Source organism: Chrysochloris asiatica, unplaced genomic scaffold, assembly GCF_000296735.1.
Source record: "Chrysochloris asiatica unplaced genomic scaffold, ChrAsi1.0 scaffold00163, whole genome shotgun sequence".
Taxonomy (NCBI): domain Eukaryota; kingdom Metazoa; phylum Chordata; class Mammalia; order Afrosoricida; family Chrysochloridae; genus Chrysochloris; species Chrysochloris asiatica.
Genome location: NW_006408681.1, coordinates 5,867,452 through 5,895,127, shown reverse-complemented (window position 1 = coordinate 5,895,127; position 27,676 = coordinate 5,867,452). Strand labels below are relative to the sequence as shown.

At 37.0% G+C, this 27,676-nt stretch overlaps 1 protein-coding gene across 3 annotated transcripts in view; it reads right to left on the bottom strand.

The window, feature by feature from the left end:
* Positions 1-20,902: 20,902 nt before the first annotated feature.
* NOX4 (NADPH oxidase 4) overlaps positions 20,903-27,676 on the bottom strand; it is a 258,255-nt gene continuing 251,481 nt past the window's right edge. The window contains exon 17 of one of the 3 annotated variants that reach the window (XM_006871214.1): positions 20,903-21,827. In XM_006871214.1, coding sequence (XP_006871276.1) covers positions 21,707-21,827 — 121 coding nt within the window. In that variant the 3' untranslated portion in view covers positions 20,903-21,706. The remainder of the gene's footprint in view (positions 21,828-27,676) is intronic. The other 2 variants (XM_006871213.1, XM_006871215.1) reach the window with 2 other exon arrangements.

Here is a 27,676-nt window from a genome sequence, read left to right as displayed (position 1 = left end):
TCCAAATGGTTTTAAAGACCTTAGACCTAGACTGTTACAGTACTTGGCCATGGGTTGGACACATGCAGGTGAGACAGATGACATGGCTCTGGGCACAGGCTCTTGGGCTTTGTTTGGAGGGCAGACAGTGGCAGGAGAGAGTGAGCCCAAGCTGCTCCTGCTGCTCATCTGTACACAACAGCTGGTGGAGCTGGGTACCCTCCATTCCCTCCCTGCTCGTATCCTCTCATGCCTCAAGCACAGCTGCCCTTTCAGTGGCTGCTGCGGCTGCCACCCAATCCTCTAGTTTTCACCAGCAGCTGCAGCAGCACCAGCAGGGGTGGTAATAATGGCAAGGAGAGCTTCTACTAGGTTTTAAAATAGTGTTTACACAACATCCAAATCACATGGCATCCTATTTCATAAATGCCATTGTGTACATTAAACAACACATACCTGTATCTCTGTTTCATACGAGGATCCTGAAAAAGGCATATCCGTTAAACAGTATGCAGAGGAGAGAGATTACGGTTAGTAGCCAAACCAATACATCTAAATCTCAACTTGGGATTTTACGACAAAGCATGAATTGAATCAAAGTTCCAAATGCATTTTCACCTCTTTGTTGTTGTTGTTGTTGTTGTTGTTAAGTGCCATCGAGTCGGCTCCAACCAATAGCGACCCTGCATAGGGTTTCCAAGGAGCGACTGGTGAGCTTGAACCAGCGAGCTTGTAGTTCAAATGGCTTTGCAGTCTGGCACATTAACTCACAGTGCCACACCAGGACTCCTTAGGAAAGACTAACTTCACATCCAGGGACTTACCATCTTAGTCTATTGGAAAAATAAAAAGGCAAAAACAGAAAAGAATATAGCAACCTGCTTTGAGGACCCACCTATCTGCATGGGATACAACAGGTATAAAGCTGAAAATATCCTTTACATAGGAGATAAATGAGAGAAGTCAGTACTAAGACATGCAAGTTGTGTTATAGGACGTTCTAGCAGGACTCCTAGGACTTAGCACATAGTCACACTTACATCTAAGATTTATTATAGTGAAAAGCTACAAAGCAAAATCACCATATGGAAAAAAATAAAATTAAAAAAAGGCCTCTGGATCCAGGTCAAAAGAAAAGAAAACCAGGCACAAACTTCCACGAGTTAATTTCTAATGGACTAACAAGAGTAGGCTTAATACCTCCAGCAGCAAATTATAACAATACACGTGAACGATTGTCTGTCAGGGACGCTCATTAAAGATTCAGCCCCTAAGATTTTTATTGTGGGGATGATCACATAGACACTATCTGCATAGCACATATCAAAATTCCAGGATCCCAAAAGGAAGGTCAGTGCTCAGCATATGTAGAAACAGTCTAGGAACAATGAACTATTTTTATCAGCATGTTGCAAACTGTCTTGAAATTCAAGTTCCCAGATGCCAAGCAAGGACTAATTTTGCTAGCAGGTCTTTCATAGGCTATCAGTCTGAGGCCTGCTCTGTTATTGACTTTTTGCACATAGGTATAAGCATGATCTTTTATGCATAATAGTTATATGTTGTTGTAAAGTGCTATTGAGTTAGTTTTCACTCATAGCAACACTGTGTAGGGTTCGCAAGGAGCAGCTGGTAGGGTTGAACCATTAACCTTTCAGTTAGCAGCCCAGTGTTTATCCTATAGCATCACATATACCTACTGAGAAATATGGGTCAATGGAAAATTCACATTTTCTTCATTCATATTATCATTCTCTGTTCTTGAGGTAGAACGAAAGCAATGGGAGAGAGTCTCACCAAAACACTACTCTAACTTTCTTCAAAATCATTAATAAGTGAGAAAGGAAGAAGACTTGTAATATCAATTTTAAGCAAATAAACTAAACCTATTAACTTACTGTAAAGTTACCAGGTTCTTTTCTGTTAGTTGGTCATAGTTTCATGATTTGTGTTTTACCGTGATGTTGGAAGCAATGCCACCAGTATTCCAAATCCATGCAGAGCCACCCAGGGTGGAAAGGTTTCGATGGAGTTTCAAGACTAAGAAAGGCTAGCAAGAAGGATAACTAGACTACTTATGAAAGGTTAGCTACTTAAACCTTCTGAATAGCAGCGAGACATTATGTGTTACACTGCCAGAAGCAGAGACCCCAGGGTTGAAAGGAACTCAAAATACAACTTGACAAGAGTTGCCTTCTCAAAGTTGAGTCAACCTTAATGATGTGGGTGGAGCAAAGCTTTCAGGACCTTCATTTGCTGATAGGGCATAACTTAAAATGAGAAGAAACATCTGCAAACATCCCTTTATAATCAGAACATGGAATGTATGAAATATGAATCTAGGAAAATTGGGAGTCATCGAAAATAAAGTGGAATGCATAAAAATTAAAATCATAGGCATTAGTGAACTGAAATGAACTAGAATTGGCTATTTTTAATCAGTCATGTGACTAACTATGCCAGGGATAACAAAATGAAAAAGAAAAGTGTTACATTCATTGTCAAAAGAAACATTTCAAAATCTATCCTCAAGTACAACACTATCTGTGAAAGGAAAATATTCACATAGCTAAAAGGAAGATCAGTTACTATGACTATTATCTAAATTCACACACCAATAACTGAAACCAATGATGAAGAAATTGAAGAATTCTACCATCTTTTTCAATCTGAAATTGATCAAATATGCAATTAAGATGCATTGATAATTACTGGTGATTAGAATGTGAAAGTTGGAAATAAAGAGGAAGGTTAGGCAGATAGCAATCTGGCTGTGGTAATAGGAACATTGTGGAGATTGCATGACAGAATTTTGCAAGACCAACGACTTCATTGTAAATCTATTTTCAGCAACATTTATGTGGTGTTATAGGATCAGCACAGCAAACCACAAGATCAGTGGTTCAAACACACCAGCCGCTCCTCGGAAACCCTACACAGAGTCGCTATGAGTTGGAACCAACTCAACGGCACTTAATAACAACAACATACATGTAGATCTTTCCAGAAGGGATATACAGGAATCCATGGAAAGGGACAATAGAGAAGCTTAATAGCATCAGCCAAAACAAGACCAGGGGCCGACTGGGGAGCTGAGCACCAATTGATCTATGTAAGTTTAGGTTGAAATTGAAGAAAATTAAAACCAGTTTTCTACAACTAAGATATGATCTTGCGTATATCCCACCTGAATTTAGAGACCATCACAAGAACAGATTTGATGCATTGGATACTAATGACCAAAGACCAGAATAATTGTGGGATAAAATCAAGGATATCATGCATGAAGAAATTAAAAGGTCATTAAAAAGACAGGAAAGAAAGAAAAGAGTATTGGAATAGCACTGTAGGATAAGCAATGGACTGTTAACTGCAAGGTAAGCTGTTCAAACCCACCAGTGGTTCCTTGAAAAACCTATACGGGGTTAATATGAGTCAGAACTGACTTGATGGCACTTAACAACAACAGACAAAAAAAGACGAATGTGGATGTCAAAAGAAACTCTGAAACTTGCTCTTGAATGTAGAGAAGCTTTAGTGATAGGAAGAAATGATGAAGTAAAAGGGCTGATGGAAAATTTCAAAGGGCAGTTCAAAAAGACAGAGTCAAGTATTAAAATGAAATGTGCAAAGATCTGGAGTAAGAAAACCAAAAGGGAAGAACAAACTCAGTATTTCTCAAGCTGAAAGAACTGAAGAAAAAAATTCAAGCTTGACTTATAATATTGAAGGATTCTCTGGGCAAAGTACAGAATGAATCAGGAAGCATTAAAAAAAATTCAAGGAATACAGAGTGACTGCACAGTAAAAAGAAACTGGCTGACCATGTCAAAAGGTACCATTTGATCAAGAGCAAATGGTACTGAAGGAAGAAATTCAAGCTGCACTGAGGCATTGGCAAAAAAAACAAGGCTCTAAGAACTAACAGAATAAAAATGGAAATGTTTTAATAAACTGATGCAGTGCAGGAGGAGCTCACTCTATGCCAAGAAATCTGGAGGACAGCTACCTGGCCAACTGAGTGAAAGAGATCCTATTTATGCCAATCCAAAGAGAGGTGACTTAATGGAATGCAAAAATCATCAAAAAAATATCATTAATATCACTTGCAAATAAAATTCTGCTGATGAAAATTCAAAAATGGTTGCAGTTGTATATTCACAAGGAACTGCTAGCAATCCCTACTGGATTAAGAAGAAGACATACAATGAGTGATATCCTGCTGAGGTCACATACATCTTGGCTGAAAGCTGAGAATACCAGAAACATGTTTATGTTTTATAGACTATACAAAGGCTTTTGACTGTATGGATCATAACAAACTACGGATAACATTAAGAACAATGGAAATAGCAGAATACTTAATTTTGCTCATGAGGAACTTGTACATAGACCAAGAGATAGTCAAACAGAATAAGGGGAAACTGAATGGTTTAAAATCAGGAAAGGTGTGTGTCATGGTTGTATCATTTTACTATATGTATTCCATCTTTACACTAAGCAAATAATCTGAGAAACTGGATTATATGAAGAACTTGGTATCAGGCTTGGAAGAAGATTCAACAATTTGTGGTATACAGAAAACACAACCTTCCTCGTAGAAGCGAAGAGTACTTGAATATTGATGAAAACCAAAGACTACAGCCCCCAGTATGGTTTGCTCCTCATTGTAAAGAAGATGAAAATCCTCACAACAGGACCAAAAAATAACATCATGATAAATGGAGATGAGATTGAAATTGTCAGAGATTCCATTTGACTTGGATTCACAACTAATATTCATTGAAGCAGCAGTGAAAAAAAAGAACATATTACACTATGCAAATCTGCTAGAAAAGAACTCTAAATGTTAAAGAGCAAAAATATCACTTTGAGGACTAAGGCATGACTGACCTAAGCCATGGTATTTTCAATCACCTCATATGCAAAAGCTAAACAACGAATAAGGAAAACTAGTAAAGAATTGGTGAGTTTGAATTATGGTGTTGGTGAAGAATGAACGGATCTGTTTAGGAAGAATTATAGCTGGATTACTCCAATTACCACAATGATAGCGCAACTTTGTCTCTTGTACTTTGGACATGTTCAAAAGGACCAGTCCCTGGAAAAGGATATCATGCTTGGCCAAGTGGAGAGTGAAAAAGAGGAAGACCCTCAAAGAGATGGATTGACATAGTGTCAGCAAAAATGGGCTCAAACATGACAACAGTTGTGAGGCTGGATGGTGCAGGACCTGACAGTTTTCTTCTGTTGTGTTTAGGTTCCCTAAACCCTACAGAGGGTTGCTATGAGTCGGAACCAACTCAATAACAACAACAATGAGGTGAAACTAACCCCACGGTATCTAACAACAACAATAACAACAGCATACTGTGTGTGATGGACAGTTAGAGTAAGCAAGGGTGCATGTGGCTATGGCTAGGGCCAGGGCCAGTACTTGATGACACCCCCTCTGTTCTGAGACAAAGGAGAATTCAGAACCAAGAATGTTTGGTTAATACAGGAGTTAAATGAGGGACACACAAGAGCAGACTCTGGGTTAATATAAACACCCAAGAAAATAGGCTTCTAGATTACCTGTAGCACTGAATCTGGGAATCCAAATTGCTTTAACTGGGCTAGGGGGAAACAAAACAAAAAGCCTGCACGAAAGACCTTATACAAAGTTAAAGCTGGGTTCAATGAAACAGGTGTGTACTGCTTTAATTATTGTTATTGTTAAGTGCTGTCGAACTGGTTCCAACTCATAGTGACCCTGTATAGGGTTTCCAAGGAGCAGCTGCTAGGTTTCAACCACTGACCTTGCGGTTAATAGTCCAATGTTTATCCTATAGCACCACACCAGGAATCCTACAAGCCAACTGAAAAGAACAGATGGTATTACATTACAATTCCAGGTTATGTCTGTGGCTGCCAAGGTGCTGTCTTTCTGTTGTTTTAATTTAAAACACTCTACTGTTACCGACAAATAAGGACTGCAGTGTAGGGCAACTGCTCCAAAAATACAAGTTGCCCACACAGTTGTAATGCATTCTTAGACATCAATCTGGTTTGGAAAGCTAGTACAATGTAACTAGCCAGTTGCCTTTCATTGTATTCCTACTCAAGGTGACTCAAGTGTGTCAGAATAGAACTGAGCTCCCTTGGGTTTTCAATGTTGATATTTCAGAAGTAAATCTCTAGGCCGTTCTTTCAAAGTGCCTTTGGGTGAATTTGAACCTCCAAACTTACTCTATACAGTAACTACCCACCTTCTATGTTTTCAAGTTACCCATTAGAGATTAAAAATAAATAGTTAATATACCACTTACCACCACCACCACCAAAAAAGAAGCCCAAGAAAAATACACAGCTATTTAAGAACTTGAAATCCAAATTTATTTATCCATCAAACCTCCCACCAAAGTCTTTTGTCAAATAGAAATAACTCAGATTTTATTTCATAAACTACCTGGTCAAAATGCATACGAGGTATCTTTGAAATCTGTCATAATTAACAGTTGTTGTGAAGAGCTGTTGAGTCAGTTCTGACTCATAGTGACATTGTATAGGGTTTCCAAGAAATGACTGGTGGGTTTGAACCATGGCCCTTGTGGTTAGCAGTCTAGCTGTTGTTGTTATGTGCCATGGAGTCGGTTCCAACTCATAACGACCCTGCACAGGGTTTCCGTGGCTGTAAATCTTTACAGGAACAGAAAGCCTCATCTTTCTCCAGTGGGACAGCTGGTAATTTCGAACTGCTGACCTTAGGTTCGCAGCCCGATTCATAACCACTACGCTACCAGAGCTCCTTTTAGCTTATCCCAATTAACAGTTGCTCTAAGTCAGAAAAAAAATTTCACACAGTAGTTTGGATATCATGTATCTAAAATGAAAAATGAATTCTAGGATGTATGCTTACAATATCCCTGTTGGTTACACATTTATCAGCAAGCTGCACATTGTGGTTGATGCTAAGTGTTGTTGAATCAGTTCTGACTCATAGCAACACTGTATAGGGATTCTGAGGAGGGGCTGGTGGGTGTGAACCTCTGATCTTGTATGGTTAACAGCCCAGTGGGGGTCCTACAGCACTGCACCAGAATTCCTGCATATACACGTATTATGACTTGTATAATACAAACCACTTAAATTTCTTATGTATTACATTGTCTTGTAAAAAGTCAGATAAGAAACTTTTACTGTCATGCATTTTCATATTGTTTAGCTCGGGCAAACATGTTGCCAACAGCAGTGATCAATGTCAATAAGAAAAGGCATTTTAGAGGAATTTTTAATCTTCAGAATTGAGATTTGCACCAAAGTCTCCTTGATTTGCATAACTTTCCCTTCCCCTGTTTTTTTCCTCAATTATCCTTTGTGTTTTTCCCTTACTGATTGCTGCTGATGAGTAACTTTACAATCCTAATGCTATTAAAGCACGCATTCATGACCCCCTTGTGACACAAAGCAAATAACACACATAGGGAATGCAAGCACATGACTGCTAATCTTCCCTTTTAAATGTATTTGAACTTGACCTATGGAAATTCCCATTACAGAATGCATGACACTTGGTGAAATACTGAGTACAAGAAACCATCTCAGGAAAGCAGATTCTTTGAAAATAAATCACTTGAAAGATTGCAACGTGGTAGGAATTGATTATGAAAAATGCAGTACCAAGCAGTTCAGTGCACAGCCTGCTGAAGCCCTACGAAGGTGCCTTACTCTATTAAAAATATCTATCAATTAAACCACAGTGGTATCTCAATTGCCCCAAGAATGACTTTAAGACTAAAGGAAATAATGACTGATAACTTAAAGAGCATACATTCAGTTACACAAGTAGCATATCTTTTACACTGAAGCAGGCATCTTCTCACACTGCTGACACAGGATAGAATTCCAATGTTGTATACTTTACTAGGTATATATAAAGATCTAAAGGTGTGGCTCTGTAGGATAAGCACCCGACCGCAAGGTTGGTTTGAGCTGCAAGGTTGCAGCACCTTGGAAACCTTATATAGGGTTGCTATGAGTTGGAATGACTTGCTGGCACTTAACAACAACAACAACAAAGGTGATCACAGACATGTATCCTGAAGGACTTTTATTCATCCTGTCAGTCATGAAATTATCTGTGCTACTGAAATTCACAGACAACACAGAAATACAAAACGAATCTTAGAGACATTTCTGGTCTGCACTTTTCTAAGTCACACATCTTGTTATCAGAGGCATGCGCTGCCATGGTTTGAGGCAATAAACTCCAGCTAACAGTATTTATCAGATGGTACTGAGTACAAGAAACCCGAGTGTGATAAAGTTGCAATGTATCAACCCTTTGTTAAAGAATCCCCCCAACCTTTTATGCTCTAAAAAACTTTAGGGCTTACTGTCAGGAACCAACCCAACTTAACTTTCTTGTAAAAAGTTCATCATCCTGTGTCCCAGTGAAGCAGGAATACAGACAAGGTTCTGGTGTCTCCCCACTGTAATAATGATCCCTCTCCACTCTTTACAGTGCTTCTCCCTCTCTTATTTCCCTTATTCCTTCCCCCATGCTCCTTACAAGTATCTATTGAAGAAACAAATGAAACAAATTATCCTTGCCACGTTTTTTGATAGGCGTCTAAGACAATTTTTAGGACAAACTGCCCATTTGTTGTTAGGTGACTTTGACTGAATCCTGACCCATAGTGACCCAATGCACATAGAACGAAACACTGCCCGGTCTCCCACAACCCTCACAACTGTTGCAACACTTGAGCTAGCGCTACTGCCACTTTGTCAATCCATCTTATTTGGGGTCTTCCTATTTTTCAATGACCCTTCACTTTACCAAGCAAGATGGCAACACAAACAACATTCTGTTGGGTCACCTCTCTTTGGAATGGGCCTCCTGGATACATCTGAAGTATAAGATATGAAGTCTCACCATTCTGGCTTCTAAGGAACAATATGACTGTACTTCTTTTTACACAGATTTGTTTGTTCTTCTGGCAATCCAGGGTGTGTTCAATATTCTTCTTCAACACCTTAACTCAAATGCATTAATTCTTTCTTCTTTATTCATTGTCCAACTTTCACAAGCTTATGACGCTATTGAAATTACCATGGCTTGGATCAGGCACGCCTTAATCCTCAAACTGATCTCTTTGCTCTATAACACTTTGAAGAGGCCTTAATGAAGCAGATTTGCCTAATGCATTATGTCATTTGACTTCTCGACTGCTGCTTCCATGACTGTTAACAGTGGTTACAAGCAAAATGAAGTCTTTAACAACTTCAATCTTTCCTCCATTTATTGTTACTTACTGTTACAGGGTCGCTATGGGTCGGAACCGACTCGACGGCACTTAACAACAACAACAACATTGGTCCAGTGGTGAGGATTTTTGTTTTCTTTATTCTGAGTTGCAATCAATACTGAATACTGTGATCTTTGATGTTCATCAGTATTTTAAGTCCTCTTCACTTTTAGCAAGCAAGGTTGTATCATCTGCATATCAGAGATTGTTAATGAGTCTTCCTCCAATCCCTATGCCATTTTCTTCTTCATATAACCTAGCTTCTTGTATTATTTGCTCATTATGTAGATTGAATAGGTATGGTGAAAGAATTCAACCCTGGCACTCACCTTTTCTGATTTAAAACCATTCAGTGTCCCCTGTTGCTTGAACAACTCTTAGTCTATGTACAGGTTCCTCAAAAGCACAATTAAGTTTTCTGGAATACCCATTCTTCACAATGGTATTAAGTTTTCTGGAATACCCATTCTTCACAACGGTATCCATAGCTTCTCATGAGCCACACAGTCAAAAGCTTTGAATAGTCAATAAAGCACGGGTAAACATCTTTCTGGTATTCTCTGCTTTCAGCCAAGATCCATCTGATGTCAGCAATTATATCCCTTGTTCCACGCCCCTCTGAATTTGGTTTGAATCTCTGGGGTTCCCTGTCTATGTATGGTTGCAATTGTATTTTAATTATTTTAAGCAAAATTTTACTTGCTTGTGATATTAATGATTTCTACATTCTGTTGAAGGAGCTATGGTAGTGTAATGGTTACGAATCAGGTCAGCAGTTTGAAACTACCAGCTGTTCCGCAGGAGAAACATGAGGCTTTCTGCTCCCGTAAAGATTTACAGCCTTGGAAACGCTGCACAGGGTCGCTATGAGTTGGAACCTACACCATGGCACAAACAACAACATTCTGTTGGGTCACCTCTCTTTGGAATGGGCACAAATATGTGTCTTTTCCAATCATTTGGCCAGGCAGCTGGCTTCCAAAGTTCTTGTCATAGAATGTCTCGGGTGCTGCATTAGTTTGTTGAATGATTTTAATTTTTATTCTGTCAGTTCCTGGAGACTTGCTCTTTGACAATGCCTTTGAATTTCTTTCAGCACCATTGGCTCTTGATCATATGCAACGTCTTGATATGGTTTAAAATTAACCACTTCGTTTTGGTACAGTGATTCTGTGTATTTCTTCCATCTTCAAGCTGCCTATATCCCACCTAAATAAGTAAATGTCTGACAAACCTGTGAGTTACTCTGTTATTACTCTTCCTTTTGAGTTATTCATAATTTAAAAAGGAGAGAGAGAGAAGGTGGAGTATTGGGGGGAAAAAAACCCTACAAAAATATTTAGCAGGAATTATATGGATATAAATATACACACTATTATCAATATTTTAAAAATATAATTCTTACTGATCAGATACAAAAAGTTAAATCATGAATATATTTTATTAATTTTCTATGCAAAAAATATTAATTTTGACACTTTAGAATTATATAAATACTTAGCTGTTTTAACTTAAATGTGCACAAACTATAACATTTGAGAATAATGAAATTAAAGATAAAACCAAGAGCATAAAGGCAGCATATTAAATTACAAATCAGAATTCTGGATTATCCAACTGCACATACTGCTGAAATGCACATTACAAAAGTGATGAGAAGCTCAGAAATTAGACCCTTTTCAAATTTTTTAGAGGAACCTTCCTGCAATATTACTTGCTTATTATCTTCACATGTAAGATTGGTGCTATTGTTTGACTTTTAATTAAGAGGAAACAACCTTATCCTGTTATTCAAGTCAGAGAAATACTGCCAAAGGAGCCCACTTATATTACAATTTATAATTTTTATGCATATCTGTCCAAACTTTGTTTAGCTTTTAGACAATATGGTTACATTCCCAAGCAATAAGGGTTTTCTACAAACAGATTATAATATTATAGTAGCATATAAAAATAAAAATGTTCATGTTTTCAATTTCTCACACATATTAAATTTGAGTTAGCATGTCTCTTTCAGCACTGTGTAACAATCACATTGCACATCTGGATTCCTCACCATCTCACATTTTGACAGGAGGGCTACTCTTCTTATTGCAAAACTGTCATTTTTTAATGCTTATAAAGAAAGTTGGAAAGCATTGTTATGCTATAACTGTAGATTTCCTTTGATTCAGGCAATTTTTGTAATATGTGCACTGACATGCATGCACACACTCACATGCACAATATATATTTAAATGTGAAAATATACACAATAATATGAGCTTTGGTGAAAATGTATGAGTGTCTTAAGAATGAATATAGAGCAGACAAAAAATGACTACAATACAGTGCTTTTCTCATTTATGGAATCATTTCTAGTTTGAAGTCATAGTCTTGGTTTTAATTCAGTAGGATGTCTGCATTTACTTTTATCAAGCCTTAAAGAAGCAAGAAAAGTTTTATCACCTTCTAGGAATTCCTAGCTTGATTTTCATAAACCAGTATGGCTATTTCTAGCCGAATTGGGCTGAACTAAATGAATGAAGAGGGATTCAGAAGACAGACTACGTGTAACAGGTGACTTCGTTCATGGGGATATCAGAAGAACAAAGGCAGATGGTAGTACTGATTTGCTTGTAGGTACTTCTCTACTTAAAGGAGTCGGGCTGCTAACCTCAAGGTCATCAGCTCAAAACTACCAGCCATTCCACAGGAGAAAGATGAGGCTTCTTGCTCTTGTAAAGATTTACAGTCTCAGAAACCCTGTACAGGTTCGCTATGAGTCGGAACTGACTCCATGGCACATAACCACCACCACCACCGTGTCTCTACTTACGGAGCCCTGGATTATGAGCTGAGCTGCTAACCATTGCTTCTTAGAAGAGATGAGACTTTCTGTTCCCATAAAGATTGACAGACTCAGAGGCGCTATATAGTCACTGTGAGTTGGAACTGACTCCATGTCACATACCACCGCCACCACTTCTCGACCGTAAAATACAACTATGTATTAAATCTGTCAGTTACTATGGATTCATAAAGTCTTGTGTTTTTATTTTCTTAAAACAGTGCTTTATTTTTATTTTATCATCAAAAAAACTAAGGAAGATTTGCCCATTTCTCCTCTTCACTATCTTTCCCCCACTACAACTCTAAGTTAGGCAAAGATAGACATTATTTCCATTTGTATGTGGGCCCCAGGTCTTATTTCCTTTTTAGGGTTCTGTCTTCTTCACAACTGGTGCAAGTGGCTGGATAAAATTATGACACTGGAATGCTGTCAGCAAAGGAGAACCCTGCAGGCAAATATTCCCACTTCTTAAAGGAAGTTAGACTTTGTTCATCTTTAAATTGAACCCAGGTTTTAATGCAAGGAAAAAAAAAAAATTCTGCTAATGTCATTTGGTCACTTGACAATCTCCATTTTAAATAAGGATATAATTGTACCTGTGGCAAATGATGCAGAACTGATTAAAGATCTGGTACATTCCTGTACTGGACAGTCCCTGGGAGTCTGGACAATAAATGGTACAGCATGTCTAATCACAAAGAGCTGAGCGCAACCCAGGTCACTTGCCAACATATGTGAAGTGAGCTATTTTACATTCCTTTAAGACTCAGCTAGAAAGTCTGGATTTAACTTCTTTCTCCTTAGTCGACGTGTTGACAGCAGTAAAATTTTTTAGCAAGCAAGAGCCTCATTATATGCACTGTAAAGATTTCTCATCACTAAGATGAATTATACAATCATCTTAAATTGATAACTAGGCACAAATGCATGTGCTGATCTAGATGAACAAACACACTGTTATGATATGACTAAGAGAATATCTGTTTTTCCATGTCTGCATTTGCTGAAAAGGTTCTCATTCCTGGGATGGAAGGGTAAGAGCTAAGAAAAATGGCCTTGCAGTGAGAATTTTCATCTGTCATGTATGTAGCAAAAGCAATGCTTGGCTGTCCCTCTTTATTACCTGTATTAGAGCATTTATATAGTGCTGGTTCTCATCTAAGTGTCAAGATCTCCTCTCGGTCAAACAAAAAACACCACCACCAACAAAACCAACCCATTTCCTCAAGTCAATTCTTACTCAGAGACCCTATTGGTCAGGAGTAGAAACCACAGAGTTTCAAAGGTTGTAAATTTTTACAGAAGCAGACTGCCACATCTTTTCCATGGAGTAACTTGGTAGTTTCAAAGCACTGACCTTTTGGCTAGCAGCTGAGCTCAGCGCTTTAACCACTATGCCAATAGGACTCCTTCTAGGCCAGGCAGCAGCCCATCAGAGCTCTGATTCTTAAGCAGCCAGACAAAATTCTGAACAAAGAGAAAGCTTCTGCTAAAATTCTACAGTCTACAAATGTGAAAATCTTCCTCAAAGCAAACCAAATATCACATCCTTTTTTACTTTCCCAAAATAGAGCAACATTGAAGTTTGCCACACATTTGAGCATCTTTTGCAGAAAGAAAGGTCAGATATTTTTTTCTTCTTGCTCCCTCTTTTTTCTTCCTCCTAGCTTTACTCCAAAGAGGCATTTCTTGCCTTTACTGATTCTTCAATTTGTTGCTGAACATTTTGCATTTAGATTATTGCTCTGATCTAAAACAACATTGCCAGACCTACTGCTTATTTTAAATGATTCAAATGGTCTATTTTCTTTCTTAATGGAAACAGTCCCTCCTTTCTCAAGTATTGTAAGTCTTCTGCTTCTTTTTTGGGAAACCTTCATCTAGCTAGCTTTTATAACTATGCCCTTTGAGAATAGTACATTAATGAAATAAAGAACTTGGGGCAGTAGAGGAAGATTTAGATGGAGGAATACAGTGAATGCTCATTGTTCTAGGGTGGTTGAAGTAAATGCCAATTTCATTATGCTTGATTTCATTGATTTCCTGTCTCACTAGTTTACAAAAAGTCCACTCTTTTCTCCTGGACAAGAAGCTAATTATAGTCATGTGAGTAGAGAACAATAATCATTTATTTTAGTATCAGCTTTTCCCTGGATTGCTGGAACACTGGTGAAGTTATCTATGACCCTAAATTTAACATTATAGTACTAGTGTTTCCTAGAAACAATACTATTGTTCATTTCCCCAATGCAGGGTTAAGGATAACATAAATCCCTGTAACACAATTGTCACAATAAAAATTGATAGCTGAAAATAGGTCCTTGTTGTTGTTGTTAAGTGCAGTTGAGTAGGTTTGAAAATAAAACTAACACATTCAGTGTCAGAAGTTATTGGGAAGGCAAGTGTGAATTTCTGCATGTGAATCTGGCATGAACATAGTACTTTATTTTCTCCACCACTCATCTGTTGGTGTGTCATACTGTGGTGGCTAACAGGTTTCTGTGATACTGGAAACTGTGCCACTTTATGCCAAATATCAGCAGGAGGACCAGCTATGCTGAACTCATTTCAGCAGAGCTTCTAGCCTAAGATAGACTAGGAAGAAGGAGTTGGTGGTTAGCAAGATCTTCATGAATAGCAGATGAATATTGTCTGATATAGGCCTGGATGAAAAGGCCCTCATGTTGAAAGGTACGCAGAATACTGACTGGGGAAGGGTGGTCTCACCAAAATAGAATCGAATTAATGACACGATGAAATGAATCTTTTGGGATATTTATTTGCTTATGTGACATAATTCAAAATAAGAAGGAACAGCTGCAAACACCTATTAATAATTGGAAGTCATCAAAAAGGAAATGGAATGCATAAGGATCAATATACTAGGTCTTAGTGGGCTGAAATAGACTGGTATTAGCCACTGTGAATGAGACAATCACATGATCCACTATGCCAGGAATAACAAATTGAATAGGAGTGGCATTACACTTATCATTAAAAAGAACATTTCAAGATCTATCCTGAAGTATAGCACTGTTGGCAAGCAGAAAATATCCATACTCTACAAGAAAAAGCAGTTAATATGACTATTATTCAAATTTATGCACCAAACACTAATGTAAAAGATAAAGAAATAGAAGATTTTTATTAACTTCTGCAGTCTGAAATTGATCAAACACACAATCAACAATTACAGTGATTCGAACATGAAAGTCTGAACAAAAATGATTGGTAGTTGGAAAAATATAGCTTTGAGGATATAAATCTTGCCAGAGATTGCATGATACAATTTTGCAAGAACAACTTACTTATTGCAAATGGCTTTTTTAACAACACTGTTTTTAAGTGTTGTCGAGTCGGTTCCAAATCTTAGCAACTCTGTTTAGGATTTTATGAGGAGCAACTGTTGGGTTTGAACCTCAGACCTTGTGGTTCAAACTGACCTTGCAGTCCATTGCTGTATCCCACAGTGCCACACCAGGACTTTACCAACATAAATGATGACAAATCATGTGGATGCGGAGAAAACCATCAATTGTTCATACGGAAGTTCAAATTGAAGCTGAAGAAAATTGAAACAAGTCCATAAGAGCCAACATACTACCTTAAGTATATGCCACCTGAATTGAGAGAACTTTTCAAGGCAAGATTTGGCTCACTGAGCACTGATGACCAGATGAGTTAAAGGATGACAACAAAGACACCGTACATGAAGAAAGCAAAACAAACCAAACAGGAAAGAAAGGACCAGAGTAGATATCTAAAGAGACCCTGAAACTTGCTCTTGAGTGTTAAGTAGCTAAATCAAATGGAAGAAATGATGAAGTAAAAGATATGAACAGATAATTTAAATGGCATCTTGAGAAGACAAAGTAAAATGAAATGTGCAAAGATGCTCAGCTTTTCTCAAGCTGAAAGAAATAAAGAAAAAAAAATGCATGCCTTGAGTTGAACAACTTTAGGATTCTATGAGCAAAATAAGGTGCCTTGGTGGCAGAGTTAAGCATTGGGCTGCAAATCACAAGGCTGTCAGTTCAAACCCACCAGCTGCTCTATGGGAGAACCATGAGGTTGTCTGCTCTTATAAAGATGCACAGTCTTGGAAACCCTATAGAGGATTTCTACTCTGTCCTACAGAGTCACTATGGGTCAGAATTGACTTGATACCAGTGGATTTCATTTGGGATGGGCAAGACAATCAATGACACAGAAGCATCAAGGGAAGATGGAAGGAATATACCAAATCACTGTACCAAAATAATTGGTTGATGTTCAACATGTCAGGAAGTTAGCATATGATCAAGAACCAATGGTATAGAAAGAAGAAATCCAAGCTGTACTGAAGGCATTAGAAAAATTATGGCTCCCCAAATTGATAAAATACCAACTGTGATGTTTCAACAAATGGATGCAATGTTGGAAGGCTCACTCATTTATGCCAAGAAATGTGGCCAACCGACTAGAAGAGATACACACTAGATGAAATCCATGTGTACCTATTACAAAGAAAAGTGATCCATCACAATGCAGAAATTATCAAACAATCTCATTAATAGCATATACAATAAAAATTTTGCTGAAGATAACTGAAAAACAGCAGTAGTAGTACATAGACAGGGGACTGCCTGAAACTGAAGCTGGATTTAGAAGAGGATGTGGAACAAAGAATATCATTACTGATATCAAATCGATCGCAACAGAAAGCAGAAGAAAATACTACAATGATGTTTGCCTGTGTTTTACTAACTATGCAAAGGCATTTGACTGTGGGGATCATAAAACATTATAGATAACATTTAAAAGAATGAGAATTCTATAACGCTTAACTGTATTCTTTTGGAACTACAGACAGACAGTTGTCTGAACATAGCAAGGGGGTACTGAGTGGTTTAAAATTAAGAAAGGTGTGCTGATGGAAGTTACTGTCTGCTTTGGGTCTCAAATTCCTCAACTGAAAAATAAGAGTTCATCTAACTTTAGCATTTCATACATCTATAATATAACTGGAAAAGAAAATATCTGACATGGTATAAGAAAAGGGGACTGTTTACAGTGAGTAATGCTTTAAAGATGTGTCTCATTTGTTTAGTAAAATCACTAACCAACTGAGTAACCATTCTCACTGGGGGAAAAAAAAATCACATGAATTCTTAAAACATTTTTATATTCTTTTTTCTTTGATACAACATTCTTTAGCACCAGCATCATCTATTAATAGCAACTGTTCATTTGCCTCTAGCGTATCTATTTAAAAATGTAAATCTATTACTTGCTGTGAATACTCCAAGTGAACACTGATTTTGGAGTTTAAAAATAACATGGCTGTACAGATTAAGGAATCTGGTAGTGCAGTGGTTAAGCATTGGGCTGTTAACTGAATGGTCAGTGGTTTGAACCCACCAGTTACTCTGCAGAAAAGAGTTGAGGCAGTCTGCTACTGTAATGATCTTTTTTTGTCGTTGTTATGTACCATGGAGACCGTTCCGACTCATAGCGAACCTGCACAGGGTTTCCGAGGCTGCAAATCTTTACGGGAGCAGAAAGCCTCATCTTTCTCCCGTGGAGCAGCTGGTAGTTTTGAACTGTTGACCTTGGGATTAGCAGCCTGATTCGTAACCACTACGCTACCAGTGTAATGATCTACAGCCTCAGAAATCCGAGGGAGCAGTCTACTTTATCCTATAGGGTTGCTAAGAGTTGTAATTGATTTGACAATAGTAGGTTTTTATAGATTAAATTAATTCAGCCTATGCTTTGACTCCACTGATTTTAGTTTCTTTTTAAGTGCCTGTGTTGTCACAGGGTATCCAAGTCACTAAATGAAGAGCTATCAATCATTTCATTTCTAACCTGAATACATTTTTTTTTTTTTTTTAGAAAATCAAGCTAAGTCCCAAGTGCATATATGTTGGTATATGTGCGTATGCAAAAACACCCATTTTATATATAAATATAAACAGATACACACATGAGTAATATGAAAATAGTGCACTAGAGTTTCAGTTCAACATACATGAGTTTATTCCAGATTGTGTTTAAACATGTCTCTGAGATCAGTAGAAGGCTGAAGACAAGTTCTCTCAATAATACACTTTTCTTAGTAGGCCAGTTAAATTCAAGGAAGAGATCAGCTCAGAAGGTTATGGCAACTATCGTTTGAGACACCAAAGGGTAAGCTTGATAAGAATTTTTAAATGGACACTGAATGATCACAAAGGCTTAACAGAAAGAAGTCTTAAGGAAACTGAAAGTTGCATTGGTGAGAAAAAGGCCAGGAAAGTAGCCCCGAGGAATATTTTTCCATCACCTGACAATGGACCTGTTATTCTTCAAAGGTACAGGGCTGTCCTATGAGAATATTGTTGGGAGACCTAACCCCATCTACCCTCCATCCCTGATGTTGGCTCTTGAGGCTTTTTTTATTGCTCTTCAAACTCAAAGAATATTTAAAAAGGAACACAATTTAGGTCCCTCAAGGATGTCAAAGCTGTTGTTTTGTACTGTTGTCAGTCAGAGCACAGAATTCTTCAGGGAAAGGTTGCTGTTGTTAAGTGCCATCGAGTTGGTTCCAACCCATAGCGACCCTGAACAGAGTTTCCGAGGCTGTAAATCCTTCTGAGAGCAGAAAGCTTCATCTTTCTCCCACGGAGCAGCTGGTAGTTTCAAACTGCTGACCTTGCGGTTCGCAGCCCAATTCGTAACCACTACGCTACCAGAGCTCCTTAGGGAAAGGTTAGAGAGATGGAAACCCTCTCTTCAAAAGTGTCTAGACCTAGATGGAGAATGCCAAGAAACAATAGCTTCACATTTTTATATTTTTGTTTAATAAAAGTTTCTATAACTTTATAGAAATAGTTTTTTACTTACCCTTGTATATTTGATTGAGTCGTTTTATTATTATGTATCACAGCCTTATTACCCATAAATCATCAATTAGTAACATTAAAAGTTGATAAAATTTTCATTTGATTCTTTGTTTGAAGTCTTATTCTTTGTCTACTAAGCTAATTTTTAGTATAATCCTATATAAATTGATAGCTTCTTCCCCAAAACCAAACCAAACCAAACCAAACAAAATAGCAAGACCTATGGTGTATTAACATAATCATTTTGTTCAGAAGATCTTAATCTTGGTTACTTGCTTGTGGAGATTGCCTGTGGCAGCTCAACACTGTCTACACAATTTTGTACTTATAGAATAATATTAACATTTTAACCAGTTTTCAAAAGATACATTTCCATCCAAATAGTAGGAATTATTGACTTGGTCCAAATGAAAAATCTGAACCCCAGAGAAGTAATTTGCTGTCTTCATACTACTAACTAGTGACAGTTACAACCCTGGAACCCAAATTCCTAGGACTATTCATGCTATAGTACACTCACATGTGAATTTCGGAATAAACAGATCATGCTCCTTACATATGTTTCTTCTTATGAACAACCTTTGCTGCTTTATTTGTTGCAAGTAAAAGTGAGTTAAAAGAGATTTAAAGTACACCATTTCACTTTTAACATTCATTGTCATTAAAATGAATGATCTAAGATTTCTATGACAAGGATTGACCTCAAAGAAAGAATCCATCAAACAAAACAGCTCTTTTTAAACACAGATGAGGAAGTTACCTACAAAACATATACTTATGCTTAATTTTTAATAGTGGCATAAACATCTAAATGGGATTAAAAATAGGCAGGGAGGCTCATCTAGAAGAGTAGCCCTATACTGAATGATCGTGGTTCTTTTGAAAAATCTCCCATTGTTTTATTAAAATTTTGTGTATTAACATAATCACATAAATAAATTAGGATTAGTAAAAAGTTATGCCAAAGTATTGCACATCTTGTCTGGACTATCACATTGGAAAGGTTATTTTTACTAGTTCCTTTGAATACATATTTTTTTTAATGAAAATTCTTTTTAATTTAAAAAGTGATGCCAAGATGTCCTGTTTATTAAAAATGCTCCCAGAGCTAAATCTGAAGGACACATTGCACATATCCCATTACCTTTTCAGACTCCCCTTCCTTCCACAGAAGGCAAGGGAAAAAAAAAAAAATTCCAAGGAGAGGAACAAATATCTCTAAGTAAATGTGCTTTAAGCATTCAGCCTAGATAGCTTAGCATGCTTGATTGCAATTGGTGAATTGTAGCAAAAAAAAAAAAGAAGAAGAAGAAGAAATGACAGTAGCATCTGTCATGTTATATTACAGCATGCAAATTTTTTAAAAAGGCAAGAAAAACCATACTGCTGATTTCAGCAATGTACTATATTTGCTAGCAATTGATAGATGTCTACAACAAAAAAATCACTAAACTATACAAATGCCTTAATTCTAAAAGTGGTGAAATAGATTTGTCCAAGAATACAATGGCCCAGAAGCATAAACTGATGGACTTACACAGCATTGTCCCAATAGTGTCTTTAAATCAAATAATTCCCTATTGAGACCCAGGATTCCAGACAGAGCAACAATCATATTCTTGATACTGAATTTAAACTTGAATAACTAATGAAGCATTTCCTGTGGTACAGTAAAATATACTGTTCCTATCCAGGAAGTTTCAATATCTCCAGTATATACCAAAGCGTGTGAGACAACACAAGAGAGAGATCTTGTATTTCAGTGCTGACTCACAGACAGACGGGATGCCCTTATGCCGTAAAATGCAAATCAAACAAAGCACCTTAACAGGGTAAAAGCTAAGAGGAAATGTGCCTGGGGAATGGTAATTAAAAAAAAAAAAAAGAAAAGAAAAGACTGAAATACTGATAAAGGAAAAAAAATATATTAGTATATAAGTCCCTTTATAATTGAAAGTAATTATACTATTTCATTGCTATACAATAATAATAAAAGATCAAATAATCTGGACATGAAATGGATCTAGTAAACCATGTTGTCTAATGAATGCCAAAGGAAGGCAGATTTCTTTGTTGGAGGAAAAAAGAAAGAAAAACATAACAATGGATGCTATCCCAACATCTGCAAAAGGGTCAGGCAGCTTACAGTCTATGTTTAGTAGAGGTATTAACATCAGTAGTGAGGAAGAATAGCTTTTGGCACAAAGTACCCGTATCAATACAGAGTTCTGTGCTGTATTTTTAAGCATCTAACACATTTGCGTGGAGCTTTTACAAATTAAAGTTACTCTGCTTTTATGTAACATAGAAAATGTAATCTCAGTTGCAATGAATTTTTAATTTTGTTCAATCTTGCATTTGTTCAAACAAAAACAATTTAACAAAGACTGAGGCTAACACGCTCACTGTGAGCAAATTCAACGTCTCACTAGGGACTTCTTGAATCTGCCATAAAAATCAACAGTGTGAGTCTAATAGTTTTCTTTTAATTCCAGCATTGAAAAGTGAATCATCACATCAAATGTTCTGCAGGGCCTTTTTGGTTTCCAGATTAAAGATGGACTATTACCTGCTATCTTGCCACATTATCTTCATTTCCATTTTAAATAATCATAAATAAGAAAGCCTTGCTATTCTTTGGCATGACATAGCTGTTTGATTCAGGTGAGTTTCAATGTCTTAAAAATTGCACTCATTCCTTTTTTTTTAAGAGTCCTGGTTCATCTGAAAGGTTTTCAGCTGAAAGATTCTTTATTGTATTCAAATCTTGTCCCGTAAGAGTTGTTTTGGTTACTCAGTCTATGAAGAGTCTTGGAAATTGAATTGGGCCCACAGCAGAAAACACCAACTGTTTTCCTGGGAAAAAAGGAGGAGGAAATGGAAAATTAAGCAGAACATGGCAAGAAGAGTGTTTATGAGCATGGTTAAAGGCATTAGAAACACAATTCCCCACAAATCTCTATATTAAAAACACTTCCAAATTATCTCCATGTATAAGTGGCTACCAGGAAAATATTTTTTTGCCCTCATACTTTTAATATTAGAATTAAAAATAATTCAGAGAATGTAACTATAAGCACATAGTCACTTATCCAACAGAGAATGAGTGGCTTGCCTTAACTTATTCATTACAGTATGTTGGTGAAGCCAGAAACCAAATGAAGGGCAGATGACTTTTAGTTCATATGATAGTGTCCATTCTCTTACTTTTTACATATATTTTGTAAAGATGTCATATGGATTTTTATCGGCAATGATAAATAAGGGAATAAAGGTCTGATCAATTTAAAAGGATAATTTTAAATGACAAATTTATATCCACATTGAAAGCCAAAAAACATATTCATTAGGATACTACTTTTTATTTTACACTGCAATAATTATAACTAATGCTAAATAGCTTTTATTGCTCCCTAGTGGCACCATGGGCTAATGCTCTGGACTGCAAAGTTGATTTGAGCCACAAGGTTGGTAGTTCAAGATCACCAGCTACTCCTTGAAAGTCCTATACAGGGTCACTATTGGTTGGAACCCACTTAATAGCACTTATCAACAATAACAACACCATAAGATCTTAAAAGGTAAATTACACATATTCCATTCAATTAAACTAAATAAATCACAGGAAGTGACAGTTATTTCAAAAATTTATTAATTTTCTTTGTTTTCCAAGAATATCAAAATGGTTGACAATTCATATATTATTTAGAAAACTACAGTTTATTCCTATTACCTGAGAATGATACTGAAATTGGACAATGCATTCATTTAAATGGGTGTCAAATATTCATAGTAAACACACAAAAAAATGGTTTTATTAAAATATTTCACCTGGGAAAATGAAAGAGAAAATTATGGAAATAGGACTTTTAATGGGGTAATGTTTGTTGTTTTGCATTACAAAACTAGAAAAAACAAAACAAGAAAAATATATGAAGCAATTATTTTCAGACACTGAACAAGAGGCTGCATAGACTTGGGCTCCCTGAGGAAAAGGATTAAATAATTTGAATTCTGCAACTGTCTAAGCTTATTGCCTAGATTTCATTTCCAGGAGAAACTAAGGGAGAAATCCATGTAGAGGAGGTTAGGAGTCTCACTGGGTCAACATGTTAAAGAATAAGCTTCACGGACCAAGGAAGCCAGAATATGTAAAGCATATTATAGGAGAGAAAGGGGCTTCACACTGAGAATCTCTGGAGTTCTGTAGTAGACGGTGATATCTGAGATCCAGGGATCTCAAATGTTTGAGTACTTCTCTGCTCATGAGTGTGAATAAAGAAACACTTTTGGTATGACGCTGTAGAATCAGTGCTGGACTGTGAACCACAAGGTTGGCAGTTCAAACCCACTAACTGCTCCTTGGAAACCCTATATAAGGTCACTATGAGCCAGAACTGACTCAATGGAACTGAACAATGAGCAGTAGGTCAAACAATTTCCAGAATTTACACAGGAAGCTTAAAATTTTTTTTTTGATAAAGGAAACGAGGGTCAATTTCTAGATTAATTTGACCTATAATTATGGAGGTTGTTGTTGTTAAGTACTGTGGAGTCAGTTCCGACTCATAGTGACCCTGCACAGGGTTCTCAAGGCTGTATCTTTACGGGAGCAGAAAGCCTCATCTTTCTCCAACGGAGCCGCTGGTAGTTTCGAACCGCTGACCTTGAGGTTGGCAGCCTGACTCGTAAGCACTACGCTACTACAGCTCATTATACTTATGGAGGTATTAGCTCTAAATATCAACAGAGAGGGAAGGAGTCTTCACATCAAATATCAATGTTAGCCCCTCTGTAAACAGGGTCGATAGGGATGGGCAACTTAGACACTAGCTACCTAAAATGTTGTTGTTGTTAGTTACCATCAAGTCAGTACCAAGTCATAGCGACCTTAGGCACAACAGAACGAAACACTGCCAGATCCTTGCCAACCTCACTATTGTTGCCATGCTCGAGCCCATTGAGGCTGCCACTTTGCCAATCTATCTTGCTGGGGGTCTTCCTCTTTTTCTCTGAACCTCCACCTACTTAAAATGAGGGGGTGATAAAAGGCACAAAGTGACTGGTTTACAAGTTTTCAAGAGGGAGTTTAGTTTAAGAGTGTGTAGAGGAAGAGAGAGTCCCCATTGAATAGTTTTCATCTTGTCTAGAAGAGTCCGGTAAAAGGAGATTCAATAGTGAGTAACTGTTATCATGACTAATTGCGACTGTCACAATTGCAAAGGTAGAAGTTTTGTAACAAAAATGGGAGAGTGGTTAATCTTACAGTGCAGAAACACAGGACCCTGTGACCATCACGGGAGAAGAGCACAAGCGGAATTTGAGACCTATCCAGAGAAGCAGCGACACCAGAGATGGAGGCAGAGATGGGGACATGGAGAGAAGGAGCAGCTGAGGACTCTAGACTCATGGAAAGTGAGGAACTGGGTGCTGGCAGCCAGGAGGCAAGGTTGCAAAATATGCCCTTTGTTTTTTTTTATGTTATTATATATTCCTGAGTATTTAAAAAATAAAGAGCTAAGATGAATAGAGAGAAAATCTGTTAACTGATGGTACATTGAGGGAATTATAATCATTGCAATGAAACAAGGTGTATGATTTGTTGAATTAATCTACCCTGTAAACTTTTACTCAACTCACAATAAAAACTTTAACAACAACAACAAAAAAACCTGTTGAATATTATTAACTAGTCTAATCTGCTTTTATTGGTGCTCCAACTACAGAAGAGATACAGAGGAAGATAAAAATTATATGAATAAAAATTGTCATTTCCCCCCCCCCTAAATTTTATGAAAACAAAACTACAGATCCAAGGATTTAATGAATCTCATGGGGAAAAAAAAAGGACAGTCACACCAAGGCAATTCATAATAAAATTTCTGAAAAGCAGTGATAAAAAGAAAATCATAAAAGCAGCCACCAGGTAAGGACAAGGACACTGTACACATTACAAACAGAAGACGGACATAGCGCTTGATGTCACAATTATACAAGTCAGAAGGCAAGACAGTGACATTTAAAGCACTGAAAGAAAAATAACAGTTAACTGGAATTCTATCTCAAGCAAAACTATCTTTCAAAACTGAAGATAAAATAATATATTTTATGATAAATAAAAGCTGAGAGAATCCATCTGCAACAAACCTCTACTGTAAGAAATACTGAAGAAAGTTCTTCAGAAAGAAGAAAAATAAAAATCAGATGAAAATTTTAATCTAACCACAGGAATGAAAAGCACAAAAACAGAAGAACCATGAATATCTATAAAATATGCTTTATCTCATTTTCAATTTCTTAAGATATAATTGATGTTAAAAATTATAATAACTGTATTATGAATTTATATCATATGTAGAAGTATGATAAACAATAACAACAGCAAGAAGGCTAGAGTGTGGGAAATGAATGTATTATAGAAAACAAAATATTATAATACTTAAAGGAAGATCATGATATGAAAAAAACGAGCACTATAAATCTAGAATAGTGTTTTTATTTGTTTCAACACACTTGAATGGGTTCAACACCCAGACCTGATTTAGAAGATCTTGGCTGAGTCTAAGGAACTTGATTCCCAGGTCATACAAATTAAAATAATGTAACTTGGGAACCAATACTCTAAAAGCAATCACTAAAAACAAACAAGCAAGCAAGCAAGCAAGCAAGCAAAGAGGTGTGGATAAAATGTCAGTGATAGAGACAAGATCATTAAAAATTTAACTAACTCAAAATAAATCAGAAAAGGACAAATGAGATATGTGGGTGTTGGGGGGAAAGATACTAAACTTTAAGATGTAAACCCAACCATTTTGTTTACTAAGAGTCCTGGTGGTACAATGAGTTACACATTGGACTGCTAAATGAAAGGTCAGTGGTTTGAATCCACCTGCAGCTCTGCAGGAGAAGATGAAGCAATCATTACTATAAATATTGGCAGCCTTGGAAACCCTATGGAACAGTTCTACCATGCCTTCTAGGGTTCTATGAGTTGAAATTGAGTCAACTGCGCTGGGCTTTATATTATCTATTAGGATAATGCAGTGGCCTGCTAGGTCAACTTGAACCACAAGGTTGGCAGTTCAGACTCACAAATAACCTTATGCAGGGTTGCTATGAGTTGGCACCAACAAAAACATGATATTAAATGTACATAGTTGAAATATTACAACTAAAAAGAGAAATTATCAAAATGGATAAAAAAGCAAGATTGATACTGTTCATAAGACATTCACTTCAAGTAGTAACAGTAAATTAGGTTAAAAGTAAAAGATATATTAACTATGTTAACAAATTACAGAAAATGGAGTGACTAAATGGTTTTTGGAAAAGCATACCTCAAAACAAATATGTTGTCAAAGGTAAAGAGGGACATTTCATAATAATAAAGAGGTCAAATCATTGAGAAGACATAATAACCCTAAATATGAGAGTCAGTCAAAATATACCACTACAAAATATTATTTAGCAACTGTTATAAAACAAAGTATCATAGTGTGAAGCTATTGTTTCTCAACATATTATCCATGTAGGTTAGGGGTTGTTGTTAAGTGCCATCTCGTCATTTCCGATCCATAGCATACCCTGTATAGGGTTTCCAAAAAGCAGCTGGTGAGCTTGAACCACCAACCTTGCAGTTCAAATGACTTTGCAGTCTGACACATTAGCCCACAGTGCCACTTCTGCCAAGGGTCATTTGCATATTTAAAACATCATTCATGGGCCACAAAGTTATCAACTTAAAAATCAGCATGCTATATTTATTCAAACATTTAATTAACTCACAGCTAATGTGGTGTTGCACTGTAGGATCAGCACTGGACTGCAAACCACAAGATCAGTAGTTCAAACCCACCAGTTGCTCCTTGGAAACACTTTACGGAGTTGATATGAATTGGAACCAACTCAAGGGGAATTAACAACAATGTGATAGCTGGAACTGTGGTTGCCTTGGCAGGGCCACATGTTCCCCACCCCAATATAGGTCTATACATTTCTCAAGGCTGTGTTTCCATCACTCTAACCCATTCCATGGAGTAGTGGTGTGATGCTGTAGGATAAGTACTGGTTTGCTAACCTTGAGAGACTCAAATTGTGTTCCTTTGAAATATTTTGAAATGTTATTTGAGTTTGGGGAACAAAAATGAAGCCCCAAGAGGCCTGATCAAGACTGCAGAATGGATGGGTACAATTTCCCATCTAATTTTACAAGAAAAGTCCTTTCCCTCCTCATAGAATGAGCAAGTGCATTGTGGTGATGGAAACACATTCCTTGACACAACTTTCTTGTTTTTTTCTCTCACCAATACAGTTTTCAATTTTCTTAAAACTTCTTCCTAATAAATCCCCATGATTGTACTGTGTCCTTCAAGAAATATCAAAATTATCCCTTTGGGAACTCAATAAGTAATTGTCATAACTTTCTGAAAGCACCCAAAAGAGACTAAGTGCATTAATAAAATAACTTGTCTGCAGACATCCGTCAATTGCAGAAACATATTTAAACACATTTTGTAACAAATTCTTACATATATGAACTGGAACCCTAGTGGTAATACTTTTGGTGCCTCTGTGGAATAAGCACTGGACTGATAACCACAAAGTTGGCAGTTCAAACCCAACAGCTTCTCTGAGGAAGAAAACTGAGGCTTTCTGTTCCTATAAAGATTTCCAGTCTCAGAAACCCTATACAGGGTCACTATAAG